This window comes from Nannobrachium achirus, assembly GCF_963921795.1.
Source record: "Nannobrachium achirus genome assembly, chromosome: 19".
Lineage (NCBI taxonomy): Eukaryota > Metazoa > Chordata > Actinopteri > Myctophiformes > Myctophidae > Nannobrachium > Nannobrachium achirus.
Genome location: NC_137826.1, coordinates 40,951,837 through 40,964,126, shown reverse-complemented (window position 1 = coordinate 40,964,126; position 12,290 = coordinate 40,951,837). Strand labels below are relative to the sequence as shown.

At 41.6% G+C, this 12,290-nt stretch overlaps 1 protein-coding gene across 1 annotated transcript; it reads right to left on the bottom strand.

Moving 5' to 3' along the window:
• Positions 1 to 397: 397 nt before the first annotated feature.
• Positions 398 to 10,861, bottom strand: foxred1 (FAD-dependent oxidoreductase domain containing 1). Its single transcript, XM_080748966.1, has 11 exons — positions 10,583 to 10,861; positions 9,864 to 10,084; positions 8,916 to 9,026; positions 7,494 to 7,612; positions 7,296 to 7,390; positions 6,997 to 7,098; positions 6,757 to 6,833; positions 5,161 to 5,321; positions 3,966 to 4,095; positions 3,337 to 3,441; positions 398 to 2,643 (listed from the first exon to the last, which is right to left on the bottom strand). Exons 1-11 carry the CDS (start codon positions 10,734 to 10,736, stop codon positions 2,389 to 2,391), a joined length of 1,530 nt encoding a protein of 509 aa, XP_080605092.1. The 5' UTR covers positions 10,737 to 10,861; the 3' UTR covers positions 398 to 2,388.
• Positions 10,862 to 12,290: the final 1,429 nt, after the last annotated feature.

The window sequence follows — 12,290 nt, the reverse complement described above, 5'->3', positions numbered from 1 at the left end:
TGGCCTGGTACCAGCTCCAGATCATACTGCCAGTACACTGGCAGGTTTATGAATTTTATGTTTTGTGTGAGAAGAAAGAGTAGCGCCCAGAGGAATGTGGACAGCCTCACTGAAGTCAGGTTCAATTGCAGGTTCTACTTGCTGTTAGGCAACAGTACTAACCACTCATCCAATTAGTACCACTATTATTATAAGGCTATTACCATTAATAGAAGGTTAACCCTAACCCCCTTTTTTTTTTACAAACTTGGTTGTTGATTGTGGATAAAACACAATCCCCCATTATTAGGGCATTTTAAGAATTTACTGCCATGCCTCAGAGAAACATTGTGCACTTTGACCCACACATACACAAGCAATTAACTCAAAGCACAAAATTACACCTTTGTGACTCGGGTTTATTCAAATTATAACAATAGTTCTAGATTCATAATCTCCTGTTGCCTAAAAAAAAAAAAAAAAAAGATCATCCCTGCCTTGTAATGTACTTCCCACTGCAATGGGTGCACAATAGATGAAGCACTTGCATCCAACCAAATATTTATAATAAGTTTGTTAAAAATAAGTCATAGGCTGAGCTTGTGTGAACACTAGGGGGAGCCAGATATTAGACCTTAACTGAACTGGTACCAAAATAATAATCCTATGCAACTGAAACATTTGGGTGCCACTCCAACATGATGGGCACCTTGCATGGCTCAGTACATCTGTGTAAAACAATAGTACAGATGCAAGCATCTTGGTGAGGTAGTGTCTCAACCGTCTTTGATTCATCAAAAATTATATAAAATAAAAATCAGCTCTGGAATTTCTCCCTACCAGTATAGTAACAGGAAAACAGTATAAAAATGTATCTAGTATACATTGTCTACAAACAAAAACTAAAATATATTAAATGCATTAGCATTCAATGTAACGGTTCAAATGCTGCAAACTTATTGCATAATATAAAATATCCAAAGTTCCTTCAAAGTAATCTTAAAGGATTCCAAACAGTCAATGCTTTCTGCTGCTGGGTTAAAAATGTCTCTTAATTTCAACATTGAAACATACTTCCTTTTTTCAACTGTTTTTTTTTTCAGGACAAAGTAGGGCATTAATTTACAAAAATAAAGATAAAATGGAGATCAACGTCATAAGAAGGCACGGGGCAATGTGGAGGAATTGATATAATAGGATTGTCGATACTGTAATCACAAGTCAACTAGAGTAGACAGGCTGTATGGGGGGGGGGGGGGGGGATTGAACACATCAAGTAGTGTGGTGTGTTGTCATCACATGTTACAATATTATACAGTAGCCTAAAGGCCAATTCACACACTAAAATGCAACAGCAGCAGACATCAGCAGCATACATCTGCCTGGGCATGTCCGAGGGAAGCAACATTTTTTGTAAGACCGCATTCACGTACCGGCGGCATGGCTCAGCATGAGACTATTTCACATCGACTTGCAACATCGCAGTGTAAAGCTGTTTCAGCTATTCTTCAGACTTGGAAAATGTAATTTTTGCAATTCATTTACTTGCAAGTTTTCAAAATGAGGACACTAATATTGATATTAAATGTGAGAAAACTTTAACTTTGAGCTGGTTTAAAGTAACATGTGCGAGGAGGGATGAGGGATACACTGGGAGTAGAATGCTGGAGATGGAGCTTCTAGGCAAGAGGATAAGAGGAGGAAATTTAGGTTTATAGAACACAACTGGTGTCTTGAAGGAATCCTCTGTTTTTGTTGACAAATATTGCTTTTACAAACGTCCAAAGTTGGAAACAGATCGAGACCCTGTTGAAACTGTTGAAGCCATTTCACGACTGAACTATGAAAAGGCAGATGACCGCCGACATCCATTGTTTGTCTGCAGTGTATGCATACTGCGCCTGTAGACTCTTTCAGGGACACATACTATAATGCAACTTTGGAGAGTTGGCATTTCAGTCTGGAGCCATGGCTTATGCAAGCGAATTGCATGCCTATGACAGACTAGTAGCATCACATCTCACGAGTCAGAGGGATATCAGTGTTTATCCCATGCCACACACATACGCACCATCTCCACCTGGTGGAGATAACTTGAACAGAGGAATTATGGTCTGTTTGTCAATACAAAATGTGAGTTCCTTTCAGGAGAGCTGCAGTGGTTCAGGGGTAGAGTGGCCGGTAGAGCGGCCGGATGGGAACTGCAAGGTTCCCAGTTTGATCCCGGGCTCCCCCAGAGTTTGTGTCGAAATGTCCTTGAGCAAGAACACTTAATTGCTCCCGATGTGCAGGTTGGTGCCTTGCATGGTTTCCTCCGCCATCGGTGTATGAATGTGTGTGTGAATGGGTGAATGTAATGCACAATCTGCGCTTTTGATAAAAAGCGCTATATAAATTTACCATTTAGAACTAGACAATGTTTTTCTCCAACATGGGTTCCTGCTCCAGGATTCTTCTGAAGCCGAGGCCACTCAGGTCTATGGTCTTGAAGCCTCCATCCAGAATGAGCTCGGCCACGGCCCGCCCCACCGCGGGGGAATGCTGGAGGCCGTGCCCGCTGAACCCCGTGGCAAAGTACATGTTGTTGACCAGGGGGTGCATGCCCACGATGGCATTCTGGTCGAAGGTGTTATAGTCATAGAAGCCTGCCCATGCACTGGTAACCTTGAGATGAGGAGAAAACCAGTAGGATAAGTGTACCTGCACAAAGCTCTTATGCTGTCACTGTCTTGTGATGTTTGACGCTTGTTTTATGGGGCGAAGCCTGCAGAGCTGGTTCAGGCAGACAACTCCTGATCAGAAGATCAGTCAAATGCTCACTCCATCTGATTGGGGTGGGCAATTTAAACCTGCCTGCTCCGTTTCTATATCATTCCCGTCAGAAGGGTCCATTTCATTCTGTGTAATATCGATTTGGCAGACAATTTATTTATTATAATAGTTTCATGCTTAGAGGGAATTAATTAAATATTAAATGAGACAAGAGCCTCGATGCAGAATATGCTTGTAGATATTTGTGCTCAACATATTTAATATTTATGCTCAATTAAATATATTATTAAATCCGAGAGTTGTCTCACTGAAATTATATTTCCTGCTTGAAGTTGACAATCTACAAAACACATTTTGTCCGAAGTCAAATTGTCCAAACGTCGCACAATAGAGTGCCCATTTCTGTGTTTTGGAAGATGAAAATACAGTTACATCCCATGCACATGAACTAATAGTAAACGCACCCGATAATAAAAGAAGAACACCAAAGAAGGACACTTCTTTTTCCATTTTCCATGTTGCACGCCGAAAAAGCAGGACGTTTTATGGTGCATTGAATCAGCGGGAATTTGGCTTAAAACCTACCTTGAGGTTCTCAAAAGCAGGAACACGGTGGGCCAAGTGAGGCCAAACCTTCTCCTCAAAGAACTGGTGGTCGACGTCCAGATTACTGATATCAGGCTCCTCCTCCTGAGACAGAAAGACACATACTGTAATCCAGGGGTGGGCAACCTTAGGCATGGGTGCCAACATTGGCACAGGGGAGGGTGATCACTGGCACACTGGCACAAGTGTGAGAGAGTTTCTTTCTTTTAAAATTATATATCAATAGTCAGTTAAATTAAGTCCACTTAAATCTAAATACAAATTACATACTGCACATAATTCTACATTCATTCAAACTGATAACTCTGAATGGGAGTCTGGGAGATTGGTGGGTTATTGCTCTAATGATCATTACATCATGATGTGAAAGAAAATAATAAAGGTTGTTATACTGTATGTGTACTGTGTAGCCTATGGAAAATCTAAGTCAGCTGGAAATATCACATTTTGATGTGGCGTCATAATTCAACTTAACTTCGATATGATGCATCAAGATAATTAAAACATGGCACTTTATGTCAAAAAGGCTGCTGTCCCATACAGTAATAGATGAATTTCATGTATAGAATTTTAACCGGGCAGGGAAACCGCAGAGTGATATTACAGACCTCCTCTGGTGACATCCCAGCGATGTAGTTCCCGCCCAGTCCCTCTCTCCTGCAGTACACTCCGGAGTAGTCTATCAGGAAGGGAGTGTCCAGACCTGGTCCATCAGGACAGTGTAGGACGTAGATGTACCTTAGGATAAGAGGAAGGGACAGTTATATTACGGTTACATAACTCAAGTTGTGAAAGATGTCAAGACCTTCTTGGACACCGTCTTAAATATATATCTGTGGGCTTATCTTGCTTTTGCTGCTTTAACTTAATGTGTCATTACTGTGATAATAAATGATTGAATACACCAGAAAATCACCATTCATTAGAACGACAATCAGTCACCAGGAACAGGGATGTGGGTTTTCTAACAGTCTAACGTGGAATTTGCAGTTGAATGGACATATACAGTATAAGTGCGTCTAAAGCAGTGGTGCTTTGGGATTTTCTTTTCTTTTCAGGGCGGACGGTCATTTATTGACGTCACGTGTCGTGCACGCGCGCGTACGCGCCTCTAGAGGCTATTTAGAAGCCTAGTCTAGTCTTAATTATATTTGCATTGTTTAGGATTTTACTTTCTAGTTTCATTTAATTCAATTAGAAAATACAGCGCTATACAGTGGAGAAAGAACGTTTGCTTTGAACAAATCTCAAACAGTAGCCTACATACCACAGTAATGGAGCCATGTACAGTATGAGGATCACACACATTTACATGCAGTCACCGCTGGAAACCTTAGGTGTTAAAGTAAGTATCCATTGAATAGAGAAGCCTGGGCTTGTGACTGCACCCCACTCACTGGTAAACCTGGTAAACGTGTTATGCAAAGAACCATTTCATTAGATAGGTTATATGGCGTCGTCACTCCGTCACTCAAATCATTGGGATGGGGACGCATTCTAGCATGCAAAGCGCAAGCACTGTTCCGTGCCGTCCTTGCACGCGCATGGGGGAAATATATTGGCCACACGGCGTCCGGTCGCGTCCAGCCTCGAAAGCGCTACTTGTCTAAAGACCGAATCATTCCCCTTGATAGTCTGGCATGTTTTCTCATGCCAATAAAGCTCCTTTGAATTGAATTGATAGTCTGGGGACCCATGGACGGTTTATAATAATCAAATACCTTATCACTATGATTTTCATGAAGGATATTTTGATACTCCTGAAAAACTACTTTGATGGGGGAATTTGGTGCATTTAGCTACCTTTTCCTGGGTTCCACAGGAACGGGGATTCCAGCCATGGTGCTTTCAGAACCTGAGCCAATGCCCAGCATCTGGGCCAGTTTCCCAGAGAGCGCTCCAGCTGCATTCACCACGACAGCAGCCTGAACAAGCTGATACTCCCGACTGTTGGGCATCTGAACCTATTTAACACAAGGCATTAGTTGTATTTTATGTGTGATTACAGTATGATGATGATGATGATGAATGATGATGATGAATGATGAATACCTATACTATCCCGCGGGGGAAACTCAGATATCGCAGCCCAACCCAGCTGCTTTTTTTTCAGCTTTGACCCAGCTGAACTCAACCCAGTGATGCCCACAAGGAGCGCAAGGGGGAAGGGGAGCAGTGGTAGCTGGAGTGGGGAATCGTACCTGCGACCTCTGGGGCCTCCGGAGTCCTAGGTGTGGACACTAACCACTCAGCCACCACTGCTCTAATATGTACAATGTACAATGATTACAGTATGCTCACAAGGTTAATATGAATTGTATCGCCAGGTGACCCCATATTCAAATATAAGGGTTAGTTTGTTAAGGACCTGTTCTCTGTTAAAGGTAAACAGGTGCTGACGTTATTACTCCAATAACTCAGGTTAATATTGATACTGGAACTTGCATAACTGGTCGACTTGCAAGCATTAGTTGATCTTAGAAGGGCTGTGAAATATTTGGCCTGAGCATATTAACAGATTTCTCAAAGATACTATATCAGCTCTGGTGTTCTTTTAACAATAAACATGTCAATTGAGATTCTCTCTTATGAATGCTATAAAAACTAACGCTGCAGTCAAACATGAATCTTCTTATGTCCTACTTTTACTGCAGTGTATTAATGTGTTGCAAATCAACAATAGGAAATGTATAGGCATACAAATATGTTCCATCATTTACAGAAGGTCATTCACAGATATATAACTTTTCCTGTTATTGTTATAGGTTAGTTACCAGTTACTAAGTACAGTTTATTACTGTTCATTGAAGGTAACCGTGAGAATGTCCTCTGGAAATAACATTTTCCAAATCTGGCTGCCTAAGAATATAGTTGAATAGCCCACTATCTAACAATTAATTTACAGAATGTCTGTCTTCCGCCGTCTGTCTGTCTACAGTACTCTGAAGTCATAGTACTGATGTCACATACTGGCCTGGCCACGGAACACCATATATGGGCATAGGACACAGAACACCATAATATGGGCATAAACGGGTAAAACCGTGCCCATTTCTGACATCACTGATGGTCATGGTAACATCCGCATGCTGCAACAATGCCCACATTTGGAGATGACTGACATCATTGATAAGTCTGGGTTCTCCAACATTACTTCTGAGACTCCTACATTCAATCCCTCATATAATGTGCACCCCCCTCAGGCAAGGGTCCTAGTATATACCTAAAATCTAAAATGACAGATGGATGCTTTTCCGTATAGAATGAGCAAATTTACATATTTTGGCATAGAGGTAATTGTTATGTGACTGGCACCTTGGACAAAATGTGTGCCTCAGATTTCCATTGTGAAAATATGTTGCTAAACCACCTGAGCTATGCAAGGTGTGTCACACTTACTTTAACATGCTTGATCCGCTTAAAGTCCATACAGTCTCCATCTTCATTGGACATTATATTGGTTCTGTAGTTAAACCCTGTAAGAGACACCATCAACACAGACAGTTAGAACAGAAGCTAATATTTTTGCCCTATGCTCAAATAGATGTCATTAAAACAACCATTGCAGTACCCGAGAGATTTTAAAAAAATGGGTCAATTGTTTGTGTGTGTTTTTGTTGAGTGTGGCCTCTTATACACCTGTGACCTCTCCAATGCACTGCTGGACACCCATGTCCATGGCCTTTCTCCTGAAGGCATTCAGCAGAGTCCACGGGTCAAACCAACCCTCATTCTCCAAGCCTGGATGAGACGGGCAAAGACAAGAGGACGGGAGATGAAAAGGTTTATGTTTAACTTTGCTTGAACTATTTGCTATAGGCCATGTCGGATCAGCTTAAACACTGGATGAGTTCACCATTTGTCTCTTAAGGTTTTTGCCCGTGTGAGAAAGGTGCTTTTCAACTACATACTTCATAACATATCAATGTTGCACTCACCATATGAAGCGAGCGCGATGTCATCCGTGTTGATCCATGGAAACTTGTCCTTCAGTTGTGTGGGGGACAAGAGAGAGACCTTTGCTCCAGCGCTCCTAGTTTGATGCAAGAAAGAATATTAACAAACATTGCAACGCAAAGATGTCTGAGACACCATGACCACTGACACCGTATGGAATAATGGTACAGGTAAGACACCTCTGAGTCTTGTAGTTCTCCTCCATGATATGAGCCACGTTCTCATTGGCCAGGAAGAGGTATCCTGAGTGGTTGAACTGCAGGTCCACAGGATCTTCATTCAGCACGCTCAGATGTTCCTGAGAGAGAGAACACAAAGTGACAGTCTACCTCACATTCCGAAACCTTAAAACAATTATGACATGCTGTTTTTACCAATCATAACAGTCTTTGTCCTGGTCCTATTGATTGATTGATTGATTGATTGAAGAATCTATTAGAAGTTTGCAATAGAAAAAAGTACAGTTTCATGTACAAGGTCAACTAAAAGGAGATCCTAGAAAGCCGAGGCTTATTTCCACAGGAACCACACTTTAAGTATCTCATATAACATTGAAAGACAGACGGATAGAACATAGTACTTTATCTAGGATAATATCAGTTTCAAAAGCATAACATCAAATACAAAAGGCAGAATACAAAGAAAAGGGGGGGGGGGGGGGGGGGAGCATGGGGGCTTAGTCTATTTACAAGTCACGGGTAGCTGCTGTCTGAAGGTGACTTTTCATACCAATTTTGAAGGAGGCTAGGGATTTGCTCTCCTTTAGGGCTTGTGGAAGGGCGTTCCACATGTTGATGGTATAGCAGGAGAACGAGTTAGCGCCTTGTTTAGTGTTAAATCTACGCTGATGATGATTAGTGGAGCTGCCTCTGGTGTTATGATCGTGAACATCCTTGACCTTTAAGAAGTAAGTAAAAACGTGTATTAAAATGTTAAAACTGAAAACTCCACTCCAGTGAGCCATGGCAGGTTTTTTTCTCTGTGTGTTCTGTTGCATTTTGACTTGCAAAGATAATATAGATTCCTATAGGTGTCGTAGTTCAGGAACTTTCCTGTTAATCGTCGCCTGGTTGTTGGAATGCAACAACCAAAGTGATAAATGGTAAAAACGGTGCATTGGAACGATACAAACACAGAGGAAAGTAACAGGTAAACGGTGCATTGGTACGATACAAACACAGTGGAAAGTAACAGCAAAGGTGATACAACCACACCCTCCCCTGGACGATGATGCGTTCGTCCAGAGGCCAATTAACTCACTTTTCTGAGCCTAATTATTCCAAAAACTACAGATTACAGAAAAATCACTGAATGTTGAAACTTCAGTTTTTTTTTATTTTATTTTTTTTTGTAATTGAGGTCAGGAAATATGAAAAAAAAGCCTGATGTCATAAGACCTTTAAACCCGTTACTCATTTCCCTGCAAACAGAGAGACAATGTAAAACATTTACAAGCGAGTGTACGGAATTTCCACGACTCTCTCACAAGAAAACAAATGATAGCTTGAGTTTTAGGCAACCATTTCATGATATTATGTAATTTTTTTCACAAAGTAGTTGATGTGCTATCACTAGTCAGTTAGTTCCACAACGTGACCTACATTGATGTTCCTCATGAAGTCAGCAGAGGCCAGGGAGAGCAGGATGTTCTCAGGCAGGGAGAATTGTTGCCGGATCCCCCCTGCAGAGAGTACCGTGGACGCCTGGGAGTACTGAGGGACAGAGAGCAACATTAATTACAGACTGATCCAATCAAAATATTTTATGGCATACAGTAAAAGCCATTTAGGTATTGGCAAAATATTGGCACTTTCCATAACTTAGGCCACTAGTCACAATGGTTTCTTAGGCCAGTGGTTCTCAAAGTGGCGTCCCGGGACCACCAGAAGTTGTTGGGTGGGTTCCAGGGGGTGCCCAGCCAAATTAGCAAACCCTTCAATTTGTACACTCATGAGTTATGGGGGGGCCATGGCTTGATGCATAATCAAACCGTGGATCCTTAACCTCTGCCTGATTTAGGCAAGGCAGGACTATAATGTTTATTTGCACATTTCAACATCAAGGGAATTCAAAGTGCTTTGTAAAAGATTATCTAAAACTAGAAATACTGTTCCTACGAAACAGTGTGGGCTCGTACTATATTCTGCCGCGTGCCAACTGTCATGTGAAGCTCAACCAATACTCCAGTTAACACCACTCCCAGATTTTCTGCACCTCATTGGCTAAGGGACCTGCCTTTGTACTGTCTGCGACGGAACTCACTGGCTTAAACACCCACAGCTAGCTACAGTAGCTAGCTACCTACCTACGCAGCCGAATGCAGTACTTGAGCACTCTGCTGGCGCAAGTAATTAAACTCAGTGGGAGGATTAGCCTTGGCAAAATAAACGTTTATCCGGAAAGATGGAAAGAAATAAAAGAATAAAGTCAGACAAGTACTATAGTGTTAGGGCAACCACACTAACAACATTATGTCCAAATAATAAACGTTAACTTCAGCTCAGAGCATCGCATATTAAGAAACACATTGGGGGAACTTCTTCTCTCACCGTTGGGTCCTTCTCCACCACGATCACACGGACACCATCTCGCCTCATCTCCTTCTTCTTCAGCCAGTAGGCGATGGACCAGCCCACCACACCCCCTCCGACGATCACTATGTCCGCCCTCCCCGGCGGCAGGCCAGGGGTGATGGGAAGCGGGGTCCAGTCGCTCCCTGGCATGGCGTTCAATGCCTTCTGCCTGAAGGCTTGGAACTGTGACTCCAGATCTACAGCAGAGCAAAGGGGGGTCATCACCATGTTGACTTGTGGTGGACATTTTTGACACAATTCAATTTTTGCCATGGACATACAAAATGAGTAATATTACCAGAAACACATTAGATAACCCTGAATGAACATAACCATAACAGGTCTGTAACTCTGGGAGTGTTTGTACACTATCAAAGTTATGGGGGTCCTTGCAAATAAAACATTTGAGAACCACTGGTAGACTACTAGTTGAACTCCATAGTGTCATTAGTAATTAAGTGTCATACTCTGAAGAAAACCTGAAGACTTGACATTCAGTAATTGGGTCTTATGATCAAAATAAGAACATTACAAAGAAGTGGAGAAAAAATGAAATAAAATCTAAACTTGCCAAGGACAAAGATGAACCCACTTGCAAAACAACAACGCATGATATTAGGAGATGAGTATTGATTGTTTAATTTCAGCAACACTCATGATGACATATTTAAGTTGCTGTTATTGTTAAACCTCACCTTTGAAGAAGTCATCCTTTTGCAGAGGTGTTCCGGTGCTTAAGCCTCTCTGACAGCTTCTCTGTGCACACAGCAGCGTGCGTCGTTGGGTGGTCACCCGCAAAGAACCAAGCAGTAATGCTGGAACCGTGCTTACAGCTCGCCACGTTGACATGTCTGTAAGTTACTGATGCCGTGTGCAGCTTTCATATAATGCCACTAATATGGAAATGCATCACAGGGTCAACAAACGCATGTCTTCGTCTGAAACATTGACTGACGATCTGATCTGAAACCAAACCAAACAACCACTAAACCAAGGACAAAGTGACGTTGTTGTTGAGGTGCCTTCTGTTTGGCTGAAAACGCACTGGCCTCTATCATGTGACTACTAGGCGGAGCGATGACGGATCAAACCACTTGGCAGGTTGCAGATCCGGTGTGTGGGAGAACCGGAAACGGATCTTTCGTGTACATGCGATGTGTGTAAAGATGACCGGATACAGTAGGCGGGCTTTAGGCCGGATCTGAGCACGAGCAGTAAATAGAAACCAGGCTCTCTCCATATGAAACCCCTGCTGGCGACGAGGTGAAGTCACGACTGTTCTAGGACTCCTACTAGGAAGTCAATGGGGGAAATTAATTCACTAATAAATTAATGGCTATGGAGTATGGAAGCGAATAGCTGACATAAATAAAATGAAATGGCAAATTCGAAAATTAAAATGAAATAAAATAAATGCTTTGAGATCTGTGTCAGTCCTTTTCCCTTTTATGCCCATATATGGAGATCCCTGATGTCATCAATATTTAAGCCCATATCTGGAATGCCCATATATGGACATATTGTGTCAGTCTATGAGGCTAAATACCTAAATGTCATCATGTACGGTGGTCCATGTACGGCTCGAATGCCCAATAAATAACACCTGTCTTGTAAGGGAATTATTTTTATGGGGTCAATACATGTAGGCCATCATCAATTAAATGAGCAATGAACCACGAAACACTGATTTAGAGAACATTTTGATTTATTGTGGTAACTTAACTGGAATGGAGCTGTCGCTCTCAAATACCTCATGGACATCAAAACATAAAAAAAAAAAAAGATATTCCAGTATTGAAAAAAAAACATACAAATACAACCAAATTGACTGTACATTTGTACAAAGAAGGTAGCAAAATAGGCACTAATGGAAAGGTTTTCTCCTTTTAGTTAATTGGAAACCATCAATTTCAGTTCGCCTCAGTAATGCCACTGAAGAGATACCTTTTCTGTCACATACATTTACATTACAAACTGAAAGAACCCATTTATTATAACAGTCTTTAGTGTCATTCTCATGGGGCCATCTTGACAGGCAAACTGACGTTTGTAACTAAACTCTGAATATTTCTAAATATCATACTGATCACGATAGAAATCAATCATTGTAGTTTTAAAGTATTTTAAAGGTACAGCATGGCATGGCACAAGTGACATATTTCTGAGTCAGTGTATTTGGTTAGTTCTGGCAAAGGGACACCAGTGATTTCATATCAGTGGAAACGTTCTCCTCGGCGCAATTCTACATGGGTCACACCCACAGGGACTAAACAATGTTCCATCTTCACACATAAATACTTCATTCACAGAATCAATCTGGACATCCAAAATAATAAATGTAATAAAACTATGCCATCGCAAAGTGTATTAGGAAATACACCATCATGTCTGCAAAAGAACTCT